Raw genomic sequence first — 18,847 nt, forward strand, 5'->3', positions numbered from 1 at the left:
TCAACATTTCTTAAAAACAAAGGACCAAAAGCAAAAGAAATATTTGTATGTAAAAACAGAAGAGTAATTTTTCTCTTTGTGAAAGACAAGCTCCCTCTCATGGTCAGGCCATAACACACATCTAATCCATAAAAGCAACATCTGTAAATCCTGTAGGTAAAAATCCAGGATTCACTTATTCACTTTTATCAGCTTCAAGCAGCATTTACAATGTAGTTATCAAACTAAAAACCAAGCGCTTCATTACTTTTTCCAAATTAGTATTTGCGCTGGTTCTGAATGAGTGCTTTCTTCATAGTACCTAGTATAGGGTTATTTTTGGGATTTCTGCTGAACAAAGGTTTGTTAGTTCAGGGATGTCTTGGTTACTACTGAGCAGCACTTGCACAGAGCCAAGACCTTTCCTGTTTCTCAGCTCACCTCTCCAGCAAGCACAAGGAGCTGGGAGGGGACACAGCTGAGCCCAAATGAGATATTCCATTCTGTGTGGTATCACCCTCAGCATATATAGTGCTGGGGAAGGAAGAAGGAAGGAGGATGGCATTTGTCTTCTCAAATCACTCTTAGTGACAGAGCCCTGCTGAATCATTGAAGGGCTGAATATGTGCCTGCCCATGGGAAATGGTGAATGAATTCCTTGTTTTGCTCTGCTTGAGTGCATGGTGTTCACTTTCCCTATTAAACTGTCTTTATGTCAACCCACAAGTGTTCTCACTTTTTAATCTTCCGACTCTCTCTCCCAAAATGACTGGGGAAGAGTGAGTGAGTGGCTGTGAGGGACCGAGCTGCCAGCTGGGACTAAACCTCAACTAAGTCCTTCAAATATTCTGTGGTGCAGCAAAGCAGAAAAAAAAAAAGTTTTTCAAAATGTCCTGTAATTGTATACATCACTGTAAGTGCACAATTTCTAAAAAGACTTTTACAAAAAGTTATTAAAATACTCCTCAAACTTCTGTCAGAACTGTTTAGCACTATTCCTGGTAGATAATTAAATGATGCTAACATCTTTTAATGGATTTTTGGGAAGTAAATAGGAAATTAGAACAGAAGACTCACATTAGCTCTGCTTTTCCTGGACTTCCATCTCTGGCAAGCCTACATCCACCCTGGTATTAGCAGACATGCAATGACCACGTTCAGATGTTATTATCAAACAATTTCTCCTATATAATTTATGGAACTAAATGTTTTCCTACCATTTGGAAGCTAATTTAACTTCATCTATTTTCTATTGACTATGTTTTCAACATTTCTCCTTCATTAATGTACAACACAAAATAACAACATGAAATCAAAATTCACCTTAGAACATAGCAGAAGTCATACATAATCTTGAAGTAGCAAAACAGGGATTCCTTAATAAATTCAACTGAGGTCTTTGTAAAAGGTCAAACCAGCTGCACTTCAGAAATGAAACTAATGAATTGCTAGAGGAAAGACTGTATTAATAAAGACTTTTTCAATTTTTCCCTCGGTACTGGACTGCAAAGAGGTAGTGTGACAGCAGCAGTCCTTGCTACTCTGCAAAATGGGTTATTGCTCTATTAAAAATGGTGTGACCTCACATTCCTCAGAACACAAAAGATAATTCATCAATACTGAAAAACTCTTTTAAAGAATCTTTCCAAGGAATAGTTGGAATTGCTGGGATAGTTTTAAAGGACACCAATGAATTACAGACAGTACTGTTCTTTGAGAATTTTTATTAAATATCTGTAAACAACATAGTTTAAGTACAGACTCATAGGCAGATAAAAATGGGACCAAAACAAGGTAGCATGGAGTCTTTACATCCCATTTACAAATTTGCATTATGTATTTTACATATACTGAATAAAAAGTTATCAGAGAACAGTACTGTCTGTAATTCATTAACATAATTTTGAAATATGCAAAGTAGGCTAGGAAATTAATTATGTAGCATTTACGGTTGTTAAAGGTAAATTAATATTGACTAAATTAGCACAAACTTATCTTTGTGCTCCATTCTCATTCAGGTTGTTGAGAAGTCTTTAAAACACTTAAACTAGATTGACAAGTTGTACCTGCTATTTCCTTAAGTAGTGCTGTATGATCATTTTCTGCCAAATTCACAAATCCAACTTGATTTCTGAAGTGATCAATTCCTTGAAAAGACAAATCCACTCTTTTTCCTTTCAGGAGATCATCTACAAAAACCTTGCTGTCTGAAAGAGCACCAACTGCTCTGTTGAAAGAAAAGACCAATGTCAAATATATTTCTGCTGTTAATATTAATCATTATATCAATAAATATAACAAAGATTTTTTAGTACCAATTTATTATCTACTGCAGTACTTTTGCACTAATTTCTATCAATACAGTACTTGTTGCTGTTATTATTATTACCACCTTTTTATAAAGGTAAAGTGGTTCATACACTGTGCTGTAAAACCAAACAAATAATAAAGGCAGACTTAGCAGTGGGTGCAATTCCTAGAAGAGTTTATCTCAGTCCTCAAGGTATCCAGACACTCACATGACAGTGTCCCTATTACTTTGTGAATCCCATTTAAAAAAGATGATTACTTAGAAGCATTTTGTTTTCTATTCTTAAATTAATTTTTTTCCTGTCCTGATATGTCAATTGAACTAAGATTCTTCTTCAGTCAAAGTTACAACAGTGTTAGTTAAATTATAAGCAGATGCGACATTACATATATAATGATAAAATTATATGGAAATTACAATTAAGCTATGGAGAACTGTTATTAAAAGAAGTATAATCTCAATTTACATTTACTTTCTGTAAGAGCTAAGAGACATGCACACTATAACTGCAATAACGGTAGAAACCTTTTAATAATCATCTTAATTAGCCACATCAAGTGCATGTACAATTACATGAAATAATTGTTTTGACCTGAACTAAAAGTGATTTAAATTCTAAAAAAAAAACCCACATAAACATTTTAGTGTTTTCTAAAAGATTTCTCACATCTCACAGTTTAAATTCTATTCAATTAACCTGAATGTAATCTTTTCCCCAAATCGATGCAGATTTTATAAACGCTAGATGGCAGTAATAGGTTAGAAATGCTCAAAAGAGGTATGTTTACTTTTTCTGTCCTAGCTGGATGAAAGCAATCACCGATTTCTACGGTAGGTTAAATTATCTCATTGAAGCCTTTACAATTCCAAGAATCTCTACACATTCTCATTCTGTTTAACAAGGTGGACTCGATGTGAACTGTGTTTAACTGGAACCTAGGGTAAGTTAAGAAACACATGAAGGTTGATTACATGAGAGAATATCCTTCACTGATAGAGTCCCCTTGTAGTCTTTTCAGAGGGCTTTAATCTATAAGCTAGCAGTGCTTTAGCTCCTTTATAACCATTTTAAACACCAATGTTCCTTGTTCCTTGTAAAAGATATTTTACTGTAAGTATAGTCTCTGTCACTTACCTACCCTCCAATCACTGTTAGACAAGCCTGTTCCTGTGTCTTCCTTATGTGCTGTACTTCAAGATCTTTCAAAAACACCATCTAATATTGGTTCTGCCTGTCAGATTACTTCACATGTAAGCAGATTTATTTACCAACATCAACCTAAAAATTGGTCCAAAACAAGTACAGATATTTCAAATACACTGAGTCAAATTAAGTTGAAGCTTGCAGAGGACTTTTAAGTATCGATTCATGAATGTATCTAAAATCCATCTCTGGAGTTTTTACATAAGAGAACTAGTCCAAAGAAAGTCCATGGAAAGCTCTGTTCTTTAGCTGAACAAAGATTTATATTTCCATACTGTAGGGTCTGCTGCAGAACTCACTGACCAGCCCAAGTCCACCCAATGAATTCCATGAAAGGTCAATCCACACAGTGCACTGTGCTTTCAGTTTAGCACTGTGGCATTGAAGATCTAGTTCTACTTTTTCTTTTATTTATAATCTTACAAACACTAAAATATGTAGAAAAATAGCTGTCATCTCACTCTAGCTATCTTGCCTTTTGTATTCTATCAACCACTTCATAACATCTAACAATTACTTTGTAAGAATAATGTCCACAGACAAACATTTCCACTGAGTCAATAGCTAAAAACACAACAGTGGTATTTTCTTGTTATTCCATATCAAATAGTATTTACAATGCCAACTGGTAATTATGCTCAGTGCAACTAATCCACAGAGATACCCAAAAAGTTTACAAGCACTTTGATCTAAAGTCAAAAAGGAAATTAAAAAAATAATTAAACAGCATATTCTAAGTGAACACAAGTTAGAATTATAGAAGCAATGCCTGTTCTCTTTCTGTATTGTTGTAACATAAATATTGTAGTCCTTAAAACTCACAAAGTTTCTTTTTAGAAATTTCTGAGTTTCAATTTTGATCACTTGTTAGAAAAAGCAATCTCACAAAAAAAGCCAAACTCAATTCTGCCATTCCTGTTACTTGTAATGCAAAGGTGAGATTCACAGAGTCTTTGACAGAAAATAAGCAAGAAAACCTTGACACTATAATCTCATAATTAGGCATTTACTGCAAAGGCAGGCATCCTGATTTCTAGCACCTGATCCCATGACTATGCACAGTTAGCATAGAGTAGAACTTCCTGGCTTGAAGGGAGTGCTGTCATGAGTCTTGATTGCTTGTTTTCTTTCTAGTTTCAAAATTTCACACTCTTGATTTCATACAGTCCTACAAAAAGAGATGTATAGTGTATTCATGAAGGCCAGACCACAGTCAGTTAGGAAACTCACATGGGAATTGCAGGTCTGGATTCCCTTAGAAAGAGTGGCCTAGAATACAGATGTTCCATTTTCAGGGTGAAAGCTGTATGTACTAAAATAGCATACAAAGGGCTTTGTGCTGAATTGAATGTTATGTTTAGCACATTCTTATCACGCATTTGACTTCAAATAGCATTCAACACATTTCATTTCTGTATAGACAGAGGCACTATTGTGCAAACACAGTTGAAAAACTGTAGATATCTAAGTAACTCAATGGATCCAAACCTAAGGATCTGTGAACTCTCAGATGCCCCGTTGACTAGCTGCACTTTGTTTGAGAGATTACTCTCCCCCTACATTACACACAGGTTTGTTTGCCAGCCTGGATCTTGGTTTCTTTCCATTAACCTGGTAACAAAAATTGGTGAAGCAAGAAGAAGGCAAATTCAGCATTTTACTCCCAGCAGATCTTCCAGAAGATTAAAAAAACCCATCAGTTATGAATTTTTTTTTAAATCTCATTAAAAAGAACATGCAATCTAGAATACCTGAGGATAGCTGAGCTAGAAACCTATAGGAGGCATCTGGCCAGGAAAGGGGTGAATCTCTGAGGAAGCTGCTGCTGACTAGAGGACAGTTCTGAGTGCCTGGACTGTAGAGTTCTGCTGGGAGAGGCAGAGAAGAACTCTGTAAGTCAGCGCTTCAGTGGCATTCAGACAGTGAAAGCTCAGAAGGGGCTCACAGAGTAGCAGAATATCCTGAATTGGAGAATATTTGTTTTGGTATACACTTTTGGACTCTTATAAAATACTCATGAAGAGGCACATGTGCTTTGAAGTACTATCCCATGCTCCCTTTTTTTAAAGTTTGCTTCAAATCCTTTTAAAAAAATCTCACATAAACAGCTGGTGGTTGCACTCACGAATTTTCAGGTGCTATCACAGTTTACTCATTAACCAGGCACATGGAGAGGAGAGGGAATCCACCAGACCTAGTATCCCTTGCTTGCCTTTTTATTCTCTGATCCTGGCTGTTTCTCTCCCCTTAGATCAGACTGTTGATGCTGACAAATTTGCAACTTCACAGTAGAAGACAGGTAGGAGTATAGAGATCTCAAGGATATAGCATTTAAAGAAAACAAGCATGGAAAAACAAGGCAACTGATTTAGATATACTGATCATTCATTATTTTTAGGTGTGTCATATGCTTTCAGCCAAAATACTTCTACTTATTAGAAGCATGCCCTTGACTACCAAATGGTTCCTGCATTCTGCCTTGGATTTTCACTTTCTAATGAGCAATCTGCACTTCAACAGATTTTTAATTCCCCTGTCCCCTATATCAAAACATTATTTTAAAAGAATTCCTTAAGCAAAAACATGAGATCTATGTGTGCAAGTTCAGCACACAGTAGGAAAAACACATACTTTGTTCAGAGTTTATGACATATAAGTTATGAAAATGGCTAATATTAAGACTAGCATTTTAAAGACAAAATGAATTAAATGCTCAATAACCCTAGTAAATTAGGGTGGTGTATGGCAGAAAAAAGTGTCTGTTAACCCTGCTAGTCTCTTTATGAACACTTAATACTTGTATATACTCAACTAAGCAAAAATACTAGTATATACTTAATTTACACCAAATACCTACATGCTAATTTCTTCTTCACTGGATAAATGCATCACAAACATGGTGACATGCAATGAGCCAGAGCGAACCATTGCTTTGGAAAGCCTTTGATCCTTTTGTACTATTGCATCTTGGACAGCCTGAATACTGCCAGTAATCTGGGAAGAAAGACACAGAAACAACAGTTAGCCACGACAACAATTACTGTATCCCATCATGCAAGTGAACAAGAAAGCACTCAAACTAAAAACAAACACTCATGTAAAAACCATTCTAGCAGAAGAAAGTTTTATCTGCTGACAAAGCTGTGCTAATTGACCTGAGTGAACCCAAACTGGGTACAAATAGAGTGATTAATAAATCACTGGACACTCCCCATCACATCTTAATAGGAGCTTCCTCCATAAGTATCATAAACTCCTGAAGCAGGTAAAGATCATCCAGTTTTGCACTGCCAGTAATACCAACAAAAAGCTTCTTCAAGGAATTACTCCGCCCACTCTGCTAAACGTCTGTCTTGCTATGCGCAGGTAAGTGACTGAAGAAAACCTGATCTTTGCAGGACTGGGCACATACAAAACCAGAATATTTAGTAAATAATTTGTAGAGGTATCTAATTTGCAATTCTGATTATATTGTCCAATAGACAGATATAACATATATACTCCCTTCAAATGTATTTAGACAAATTTCATTGCAACAAGTATAGAGTTCTAACTTCATCAGTCCTTCTCTTTAAAAACACTGGAATTACATTGTTTTTAATTTAAATTATTTATTTGGTTATACATGCTCTATAAATTGTATCCAAAATGTTTACTGTGCTTGATATTATGCTCATTGTATTGTAGCAATTTAAAAAACAAAACACCAAAAACCTGCAACAATTCTTGAGTATGTTAGTGAAAATTAGATCAAGTCAAATAAACCTGACCAACTGACAAAATGAATTACTTCTTAAAGCACAGTGAACAAAGACATTACAGACAAATCATCTCTGGTGTATAAAATCTAAAAGAAGCATGTTGAAAACTCCAATCTCACTTTTTTGTTGTTTACTTACTTGAAATTCAGTAGTGAACACTTCACAAATGTACTGTACAGACTGGACTTTCATAAGATAAGCACAAGTAGCTCTCAGGTATAAAAAAACCATTGACATATTTTGGTAGCTCTGTTAATCATAAGGAACATATAAATTTCCTGGGGGAAAAAAACACAATCTAATGGGAGTGTTCAGTATTTTTCTGACTGAATTTCTTAAGATGAGTTTTGCCATGCAGAAGTTTTACCTAATGAGCCATAGATATCTAGTAGTGTCATATAAATATAACTAAATCATAACTAAAATGAACTAATGGTAGCAAGGGTAGGGAGAAGGACGGAAGGTAAAAGGTACTTGCCAGAAAAGGGGATATGGCATATACAAAACCACAAGTGTCTTAAGTAGTGTAGGACATATGAAGAAAATTCCACCAACATTTTATCATAAATCATGCTGTAATAAGACCATCTTCCTTCATATGTCAGAACTGATCTTATCCTGGATAAATAACAGTTTCATTGTCCCAGATACAGGAGGAATTTAATCCATATTTAAGCAAAGAATTGGTAAATGTGATCCCCGCTAATTACAATGTATTGACTGAATAATTACTTAAGTTTATAAGCTAAAGCAAAAAAAAGAAACAAAACTCAAAAATTAAATGTGCCATATTAATTGCAATTCTATTAAATTTTCAACTATTGCTTCAAAATTTAATTTGCACCCATGACCTGGCAAAAGAAAAAATATAAATGTAAGTGTACAAGCCCTTCAGAGTACAGAAAATCAGATGTGGAACTGTGCTTTCACAGCAGGTAAAAGCATCCTAGCTCTGAAAGGGATCAATATTACTAAGTATTTAGTTTAGCAGCTAATATCCCACGTCCCCATACCCCTATATTTCCCTTCAGTAGTATTGCTACAAAAGCATGTTCTTTCAAGGCTCACTCTTTCATGCAAGCACCAATGACACAAAAAATTGTAGGAAATTAATACCTCTGAGATGTCAATTTTTCTGTCCAAAACTGGACAACAGGTTGAAAACCCAAAAAACCCCAATGGACAGGCTCATAGCTGTATAAACTCTATTAGGAAACCAAGCTAAAAACCTAACAAATAATACAAGATTAAGTCCAAAGACAGGCAGTTATCGGTTCCAGAGAAAAGTTATTGCTAAATCCATAAAGAAAGTATGAAAAATCCTGCCCTTTGGATACAGGTAAAATAAAAAGAAGGTTGAGCATATCCTCTCTCTCTGGCTAAATGACAATGCTCTACACAATCAACATTAATTGGAAAGGAAACAAAAAAGTTTTCAGCTAAGTTTTTCTGAATTCTAAAAACTTGTTTTTCAGATGTTTTCCCTTAAGTTATGCAATCAAAGTGTAACACAACAGCTGTTGAACAGGTGTGCCATCACAATGCATATCACAATTTCACATTTTTTCTGTTTTCTCCAATAAATCTAAGGTGAAATTAACATTGGAGTGTACTATTCTAATGAAGCAAACTAGGACTCTCCCAATGCTATGTAACAGGCTTTGACCCATTGCATAAATAAAAACTTTGAATTGTTATTTAACCTGTTATTTACATTACCTTAAAATGTGTTGTCTTACATTTCAACTGCTATCATGCTATTTATTTTTACTTGACATGTCCTAACTTAATCCAAAACCTTTTTTAAGGCAGATCACACTAAACAATTCCTCCCTCTGAATTAATTAAAAAAAAAAAAAAGTTCAAAAAAAGGCCTCAACTACTCATTTCAAGATCTCCTCTCCATTACTTGAAGTACATTATTCTGAGGTGCAACAGAATAACACTGTTTTGCAGTGTTTATTACAAGGATACTACTAGTAAGTAAATGTAAAGCTTTAAAGACCTAACAGATGAATAACAATTATAGTCAAGACTGGAGAACTCTGAAAGGCTAACATACCAAGCAACAGCATATCATGAAAGTCATAACTTAAAAAAAACCCCTGAACAAATAGAAAAAGATACAATGATCATAATCTATTTAACTATTTTTGCACAAGTAATAATGCAAAGTTCAATATACATTAAAAATTAATGGACGAACACTTCATTTCTAAAGATTCAAAACAATTAAAATGAAAACAAGGAAACCGTTCATTTTCCAAGAGGAACAGCTGATTAAATGTTTCAGAAATATCCTTTATTACAAAATTTCCTCTGTGTAAAGCTTAAATTAATACAAATAAACAAATAAACAATACTTATGCTTAAAATACTCCACTAGAATAAAATAAGCTCTTCTAAAAATAAAGGTCTCTCATTACCAACTGAAATACTACCAGCAATTACCAGATTCACTCTGACTATCAAGAAACCAGGTGTCTAAATTTTGGTTGATATTGCCTATAAAAATTCCAATAGTGTATTTTCTACTTTCAGAACAACTCTACCTCTAAGGCAAGTATAAACAAAACTTTCTAGCAAAGTCCTGGAGTTCTCAAATGCTCTGAGATTAAATTTAAAGAGTTATTTCTTTACCTCTGTAAATGATATGACTAAAGAGTGACATATAAAAAAGATATGATTAAATAATGGCATATAAAAAACCAAGCATAGTTAAGATCTTCCCAACCAACCCTTGGGCATAGTAACAATTGTCAGCAGGAATTCTCAATTACCAGATTATATAACCACTACATTATTCTTGCACTTGCTAAATCATGGAACCTGTTAAACAGATCTGGAAGATATTTTAAAAACGGATGTCACAAAAGATATCCTACAATATTTGTAAAAGGCTATCCTGGATCTTACAAAACCAACCTTTAAAATCTCTTCTTCACATATGTTTTGAAGAATCAAAGACTGCAGTGTCACTTTCAAACCTATTTTAGTCTCATTTCGTGTTTTCTTAATCTTAATTTTACTTTTTCAGAGAACTGATAATACAGATGTATTTAAGTTAAAATGAATTAATGAGTTTTAATATGAGTTAAAATTCATCAGAGATAGCTTCTGATATTAAAAAATCCCACAAACTAAATCTGCAAATGCTGTTAAACTGCTGTGTTCAACTTTTTAAACATAAGGCACCTACTTTCCTTGTTTCAGACACAAAAGATATCAAAGATGTACCAGAGAAAACCTGCAGGATGTAAGAAATCATTTTCATTTACTGCCTAAATGAGACAACTCATGTAACTGCAAGGAAATACATTTTCTTAAACAGCTCTTTGCATTTCCTGAATTTATCTTTGCATTTCCTGAATTTATCTGAACAACATTTCACTAAAACAACAGTTGTTTGAATTTTAAATAAGATGAACCATTTTACTGTAAAATGCTAAACTACAAACTGCCAAGTTAAAACAGTAACAGATCCAAATATGAGTTTGTATCTATAAAGAAATCTAAAAATATTGCTGGAATTTTTCTCACTAAATTAAATAGGAATGTCTCCCTTCCTTATTCTACAAGAACAACAAAATAGGCAATACTAAACACTGCAGAGGGGAAATTTCAGCCAGCTTCAGGGAAATCCATAAGACTGACAAATTGAATAAAAATGTAAGTATTTTTCCTCCAGTCTTTTTTAGAAAAGCAATTTTATTCACAAAAAATGTTACATAACATAGCATTACTCATTGAATAGACTGCTAATGTTTCTTTAAAACTACCTGAAAAAAAATATTTTTTGCACAATATCAAACAACGTTCTTATAAACCCATGCAGCTGTTGAAGTAATTCTGGTTATACCAAATTAGTATAATAAAGAATATCACCTTTGGATTAGTAATTGGAAGAGAAATGAAATAATTTGGCTGATACTGTTTGTTCTTTTTCTTTTTTCTCTCAGTGCCTTCTTCAATCTCCCTTCCAGTAGTCCGCTTTCTTTTCTTCTTAATACTTAGTTCAGAAGTTGCATGCACTGAAGAGAAAAAGAACAAAGTCACTTTCAGCACACAGACATTTAAACAAAGACACTCTTAATATCACAGCAACAGGAGCTGGACTTGAGTCAACTGACTGGAGCATGTCTTCCCACTCACCTGCTCTGCCCATGCTCTGAACTGTCTCACTGGGATCCAACTCTGACCTGAATTAATGCAGCCGTACATCTGAAGTACCACACCTGAACTAACAGCCTACACCTCTAAGCCAGGTTTATAAGCTGCTAACACAGACAGACACACGGCTTCAAAACCACTGAGCCTCCCTTAGCCAATGTATGCAGCAGGACAACAGGCCTGCAAATTGTCCATACTTGATCATGGACATGACTGTAGAGCAGAAGGGCCAATATTAAACTTCAAAAATCCCATGCATTCTGCATTTGGATATACAAAATGCAGCAATACATAGGATTATTAAAGCTAAAAGTTGTAGTAGACTAAGACTAATGAACCAATAGCACAGGAACCAAACCCAGCCCAGGAGAGAATATCATCCCAGCCAGATTTGCCATCTACCTCCTCGTTTCCCAGAGACACTTTCTGATATAAAGAAAGAAATGTGTGTGTCCTCAGTTATTTCTTCACACATAATTGTGTTTCTCTCAGCTCATCTCCTTGAGCCTTCACAGACCCTCTCCCACCACATGGCCTGGTACACGCCCACAAGCTGACCAGGCTGCAGACATCCACTGTCCAACTAAAAGTGTACTTCCATCATGCTGGGAATACACATTGAAGGACAGCTCACAAAACCCATCACCTGAGAAGCTCACATACAGTAATGTGAATTGACATACAAAATGTCTTTATTCTGTGACTCACTGCTCCACAGGATAACAAAAGGGTGAACTCTTAATACGCTCAAGTACTGCAGGACTGAATAGTAATAAGAGAGGCTCAGGACTGTAACCTGTTTTCAGGGAGACTGTTCCATGTGCCTGGCCCATGTGTCCTTGCCAACAGGTAGAACAAAGAGCTGAGTGCATGATGTGTCTATGCTTCCACATTTCTTCTGTTTAATGTACTTACTAGCATGTTCATCCTCAATATCTGTGTCCACAAATGGCATTTCTGCCATTAGAGAATCTACTGAATCAGCAGCACATGGCTCTTCACTCTGTTGTGTTTTTTCCATATCCTCTTTAAAGATTTTCTTTTGCTGTATATTTTCCAGCCCATCTGTAATATATTTAAAATCACACACTGAGTCTTCATTTTTTATATAAACAGCTAAGAGACATTATACATAAGCTGCACAACAAGTAAACATTCCATTAATTATCAGCAAATAAATATTGACACATAACCCCGCAAAGATCCTGTTCTTCTTCTTTGTCAACAGATCAGTAAAAATACTGTAACATTTTATGTGAAATAGCAAAAAATAGAGTTCTGCTTTCTATATTTTAATAACCTAGGGTCTTGTTTGATTCCAACTAAATTAAATTACTGCAAAAAATACAACTGAGCATAAAAAATAATACCTTTCAGACATCACATAAAGTTCATTTTAGATAACAGTAATGGCATATGAAATTCAGTGCAGACAAACACTGGCAAATTAATTCCACTGTAAACACACTAAAAATGAGGCATGAAAAAGCAGGAAGGGAATCCTATCATTCCACATATAAGAGAGTTCTCAGCTGACTCTATCATTCAGGAATGAGATGATCACTCTATTCCTGCATCTCCCACTGAGCATAGCATGTTTTGACAGCAATGATCTGAATTTCTCCTTCTAAAAACTGACTTTTAGCATTTAAGCTAAGGAAGGAAGTCAATGTGAATGAAAACACATCCTGCAATGTACAAAGATATACATGAAGCTCTACCTCAGAATAATATCACAATCACAGAATATTTTAAGTCAGACAGGACAGAATAGTGTCCACTAACAAGTTTTTGTAAAAATCTTTTTCCCAAGAGTAACTAACTAACTGAGCAGGAGTAATTTCATTATGTCTGCTTCACGCTTCTGCATCAGTAAACTCTAATACTGGCATATTAAGTCATACCTTAAAAAAAAATAAAGAAGAAGAAGCAAAATCTTCTCTAGCAACAAAAAATGGGCATATAATCAGGCACCCAGCAATACTCTTTTGGGACAACTCCACAATGGGATTACTGTAGTGGAAGGAGCTGTGTGTTAGGATTGCAGTTTATCCCAGGACAGCTCATTACTACAGACAACACACTTTCAAAGCTCCTCTCAGGCCCAGTGTGGATGGCCCAAATCTGGCCTAAGAGGAAAATTCAGCAGCAAAAGTGTACACTATGTTCTTAAGGCATGCAAGGCTACACACGTATAAAATCGATATTACAGACCCAGTGTGGGTGATTATCACCCTGTGGAATGTTTCTTACACATATCACTTTATGCTAGGGAAGATAAATAAAAGAACGACCTGATTAAATGCTAATTCACTCCAGGCTAAAGTAGGGAAGCATAAATCACTCTGTGGTTGTAGTCTGACACCTAACTTTATCCCCTCAGGCTATTCAAAGGAAACAAAGTATTTAGATTTGTTACTTGTTCCCTACAGACACTAAAGAACTATGCATAACAAACAGATGCTAAAGCAGTAATAAAATTATTACTTAACATTTAGATTAAAGCTCACACAAAACAGATTGTTTCTGGTATCCATGAGCATACAGAAAACAACCCTGGATCTGAAGAGATCTCAAAGTGAAGGACAAGACAGAGGTACATGAAACCGACAAACAAGTAGATCAGACTGAGGCAGAAAACCTCAAAATTCAGCAGTGCAGAATCACCAGCTGAGAGCAAAAGGGGTTTGTTAAGGTAGCATCAGCTACAGAACAAGGACTCACATAAACCTGAGGGGTGTATATTGCAGATTACAGGTTTCCTTGGCTCTGTCTGTTCAAAAAGCAATGTATTTGTGCCATTTGGCAAAATGCAGCCTGTTCACAATAGTAAAGGCACAGCTAAAGTAATTAACAATGCACCTTCAGTAAACTGAACTGTGTCTAAATTCTACAGATTGTGCCCCCAAAAAACCTCCCTCGCTTCTTTGAAAATACTAATTAAAGAAATCAGCAACAAAATTCAAGAGTTGCATTCTAGTCACTAATACAACTTGAAAACAAGATTTTCCAAACTTCTTGACATAATGTTGATAATTGGAAACCTAGAGTACAACACCAGCTTCCCATAGGAACTCCTTCACCATCAAGCTGTTCCAGGATGAGCTCTTTTTTCTTAATTGCATGCTTAATTATATTTGCCTGAATTTCATATATGAGTAGGTGTATCCATTATTCCTTTATTTGTATTTAAGTAATTGCTGATCTTCAACAGCATTTGTCGTCTGCTCCAGCAGAAAAAAAAAATCATGATCCACATACCTCATAAAGGAGAGACCACAAAAATAAGGAGCAATAAAACACATTTGATTGTGCTCTGATTGCCAGCTGCCTTCTCTACATATTCAGATTGTTTCAGACAGAAAAATCTTCTATTATTTGACATAAGTATCACAGATCACAGTGAGACTTGATCTTTAAGCACTATTCCCTGTTCACCATGTTTATGTTAATGTGTTTAATAGGTTTATAACAGAATCAATTAGGTTGGAAAAGACCTCTGACATCGAGTCCAACTTATGACTGAACACCACATTGTCAACAATGCCATGTCCGGTCTTTCCCTAAACAGAACCAGAGACATGAATCTAGCATCTCTCTGGACAGCCTGTTCCAATACCTAATCACTCTTTCCATGAAGAATTTCTTCCAAATCTCCAACATAAACCTTCCCATGTGCAGCTTAAGTCTGTGTCCTCTTGTCCTGTTGCTGGTTGCCGGGAGAAGAGGCCAATCCCCACCTGTGGAGGCTACTGTCTCTTTCCAGGTAGCTGTAGAGAGAGGTAAGATCCCCCTGAGCCTCTTACTCCAGGCTAAACATTCTCAGCTCCCTCAGCTGCTCTTCATCAGACTTGTGCTCCAGACCCTTCACAAGCTCCATTGCCCTTCTCTGGACATGGTCCAGCAACTCAATGTCCCTCCTGAACTGAAGGGCCCTGCATTGGACACAGGAGTTGAGTGACACGGCCTCATCAGTGCCAGAAACATCGGGACAATCACTGCCCTGGTCCTGCTGACCACACTATCACGGATCCAGGCCAGGATGCTAGTTGCCTTCTTGGCCACCCGGGCAAACTGCTGGCTCATGTTTCATTGACTGTCACACCAGTAGCCCCAGTCCTTTTCCACTGGGCCACTTTCCAGCCACTGTCCCCAGCCTGTAGTGCTACAGGGGATCGTTGTGGCCAAAGTGCAGGACCCAGGCTTGGTCTTGCTGAACCTCATATCATTGAAATCAGCCCATTGATCCAGCCTGTCCAGAGCCTTCCTACCCTCTTGCAGATCAACACTCCAACCCAACTTGATCTTGTCTGTGAATTTGCTATTGAAAGACTTAATTCCCTCATCCAGATTATCAATAAAGATCTTGTACAGGACTGGACCAAACACTGATCCCTGGGTACACCACTAGTGACCAGCTGCCAGCTGGATGCGGCACCATTCACCACTTCTCTCTAGGGGAAAGAAGTGTGCACCTGTCCAAGCCATGGGCTGAGAGGTTTGCCAGGAGTGTGCTGAGATGGTGTTGAAGACTTTGCTGAAGTTGAGGTAGATAACATTCACAGCCTTATTCTCACCCACCAGGTGCATCACCTGGGCATAAAAGGAGATCAGGTTGGTCAGGAAGTATCTGCCTTTGCTAAACTTGTGCTGGCTGAATCTGATCCCTTGGTTGTCCTGCCTGTGCTGTATGATCACACTTAAGATGATCTTCTCTGTCACCTTGCTGAGCACTGTGGTCAGGCTGCCAGACCTGTAGTTCCCTAGATCCTCCTTCCAGCATTTCTTGTAGATGGGCATCACACTGTCCAGCCTCCAGTTGCCTGGGACCTCCCTGGTTAGCCATGACTGATGATAGATGGATAATGGACAGCAGTGTAATGAGCTCTTCTGCCAGTTCCTCACCACCCTAGGATAGATCCAATCCAGATCCATACACTTGTGGGCATCTAAGTGGTTGAAGTCCTGTTTGATTACCCCGGTACTTTTCTCATCAACCTTGTCACTATCAACCTGGACAGCCAGCAGTGAGTGGTAACCAGTGGGCAGGAATTAGCTCAGGGAGTCTCTTGGTAATATCCTTTACCAGGGCCACAGGAAGTCATCAGACTTTCCTGTGGAATGGGTCCAACCAGCATACAGGGCCCTCAGTTCACCTCAGAAGCAAGTCACCCACCACATGTATTTTTTTCTTAATACATGTATTTGTGATCCACCTGGTTGACTCCATTAGTCAGGAAGACTCTCCAGATAAACCTTCTCCACTGTTGTCTGCCTGACTCTCAAGATCCACGGCCTCCTACCTATTCTGTAAGGGCACCTGGGGAGGCAAGGGATGCCAAGAGCAGATTCTTCCTCTGAGCTGGGACCTTCTTCCATTCCCCCCTGTCTGCCTGATGGCAAGAAGGCTGGGGCTCCTTGACTCTTGCTGAGCTTCCACCCACTACTTTCTATTCATATTTTTAATAACAAATGAATCCTTTAGAGCCAGTTTAACTACGAGCTGCTGTAGAAATAGACAGTCTTAATGTCAACGCATTTTGAACCTCCAGTGCTGGCACTACAGTTACCATAGCTAAGGAAATAATAATAATAACAATAATAATAATTTCTTGTGGGGAAAAAAAAAATTGTAGGGTTAATATTCAGCCAGGTCATATACACAGTTAAGGAACTAAAAAGAAAAGGAGTAGTAGTAAACTTAGGGGGAAAAAAGGCAGATGTAGTGCTCAGTCAGGTTGGATGCATACACTGTCGGCAAGCCCAGGGACTGAGCGGGGCAGGCAGGGAAGTGCCAGAGCCCTACAAACAAGAGCCCTGCTTCATCATTAACAACTTAATAATGAAGTTGAAAAGTTTTCCCCGACGCCCCAGCGCGCCCCGCACGCCCGAGCGCCCGCCCGCAGCCCCGGGGGAGGCGGGCGCGGGGCATCGCCAGCGCCTGCCTCCGCCCCCACCCCGCCGCCTCTCACCGTGCTCCGGGGCCGCGCTCCGGGCATCGACCCCGGCCCGCGCCGCTCCCTCCGCCGGCCGCAGCGCCATGGGCACGGCCCGCCGGGCAAGAAGGGCTCGAGCCGCCGCCGAGCACAGCGCGGGGAGAAGCCGCCGCAACAGCGGCCGCATGCCCGGCCGGGGCGAGCAGCGCTGCCCACCGGGAAGCTGCGGGGCCGGAGCGTGTCTGGCGGAGCCGCCGCGCCCCTCGGGAAGCAGCGGAGGAGCGGGGCCGTGCGGCCGTGGGACTACAGCTCCCAGCATGCTCCGCGGCGGCGATGGGGCGGCCGCACGGCCCTGCCCCAGCGTGCGCTACGCGGTGACGGCGGGCGGCGGGGCCCGCAACCGGAGTGCCTCGGGTGGAGCGCAGCTTTCGCTCGGTATCTTAACGAGGAATGGCTGCCCCAGCGCTTGCCCCCGCGGAGGGCTGCAGCCAGCGGGATTTGGCGTCCCTCAAAATAAGCGGCTGTACCTTAGGGCGGCAGAGCGATAATGAACAGTAATATAGCAGCGGAGAATAGACAGTCTTGCTCTGAATGCGCTCTGCTTTACGCAGCCCCGGGCGCTCTGACCGCTGGCACTAATGGCTCTGTGCAGCTCTGGCTGTACAGCCTCGTGTTGGGAATGCCTCAAGGGTGATAATTTATATAAAGACTAAAAATTTTGAGTTTACCTGAAGTTACCGAATAGGCCTTAAAATCTGGCTGGCAGAGAAAGATAAAAGGATGTAAAGGTATGCGGACAGGATTATAAGAGTGGCTGGAGCTGGTGGAGAAACAGATAAAAAGGGCTGCGTGTGGGAGAGGCCGCTTGTCTGGGGGAAGGAAGGGGAGACGGTCTTTTCCTGCTTAAATAAGGACTTGGTGCCTCTCGGTAGCCAAATGGAGCCAGATCCTGTCAGGGCGTTGGGTAGGAGAAGCCAGGCTAAATGCCACCTTGAGCTTTTGCTGATTGGCTTATCCATGTAAACCAGATCTGAGGGAGCAGGTGGAATGTGTGCTCAAAGATTCCTACTTTCATTTGTAAATAGAGTAGGGATGGTATCCTGACTCATCAGTAGAGGGGTGATATTAGTTGTAAATTCTCATCAGGCTGAACTCTTGTGTTTTTAACTTTGGCAACCAGCCCGCTGTTGAGCCTCGAGTTGTTGGCTAGCAAGCCCTTGAATTCTTACAATACATTTTCACAAATGTTGGCTAGCAAGTACCTTAATTTTGTACCATACACTTCAATAAATTCTCAACTTGCAAAACAAACTACTCAAAGGTGCTGGCCCAGAAGCCACAGCACAACTCCACGAGCTCCCTACACCCACAACAAAGTTCAGTATGGGAGGTAGAATATCCCTGGCTGTGTTTTGCCCAGGTAAAGCAAGGGGAGAGAGAAAGAACGACAGGAAAGGGAGAGAGAGTACAAAGAATATCACAGATC

The 18,847-nt window shown here is 38.7% G+C and overlaps 1 protein-coding gene across 4 annotated transcripts in view; it reads right to left on the minus strand.

Annotated features, from left to right (window-relative positions):
- Positions 1-17,548, minus strand: part of AKAP7 (A-kinase anchoring protein 7) — an 80,143-nt gene extending 62,595 nt beyond the window's left edge. For 2 of the 4 annotated variants that reach the window (XR_009274541.1, XM_058801420.1), the window contains exons 1-5: positions 17,398-17,548; positions 12,341-12,490; positions 11,141-11,286; positions 6,352-6,488; positions 2,046-2,206 (exon numbers count right to left, since the gene is read on the minus strand). Coding sequence is in view for 3 of the 4 variants with exons in the window: in XM_058801420.1 (XP_058657403.1) it covers positions 2,046-2,206; positions 6,352-6,488; positions 11,141-11,286; positions 12,341-12,490; positions 17,398-17,548 (745 nt within the window). In the remaining variant the exon portion in view is untranslated. The remainder of the gene's footprint in view (positions 1-2,045; positions 2,207-6,351; positions 6,489-11,140; positions 11,287-12,340; positions 12,491-17,397) is intronic. The other 2 variants (XM_058801422.1, XM_058801421.1) reach the window with 1 other exon arrangement.
- Between the last annotated feature and the right edge of the window lie 1,299 nt (positions 17,549-18,847).

Source organism: Ammospiza caudacuta, chromosome 3, assembly GCF_027887145.1.
Source record: "Ammospiza caudacuta isolate bAmmCau1 chromosome 3, bAmmCau1.pri, whole genome shotgun sequence".
Lineage (NCBI taxonomy): Eukaryota > Metazoa > Chordata > Aves > Passeriformes > Passerellidae > Ammospiza > Ammospiza caudacuta.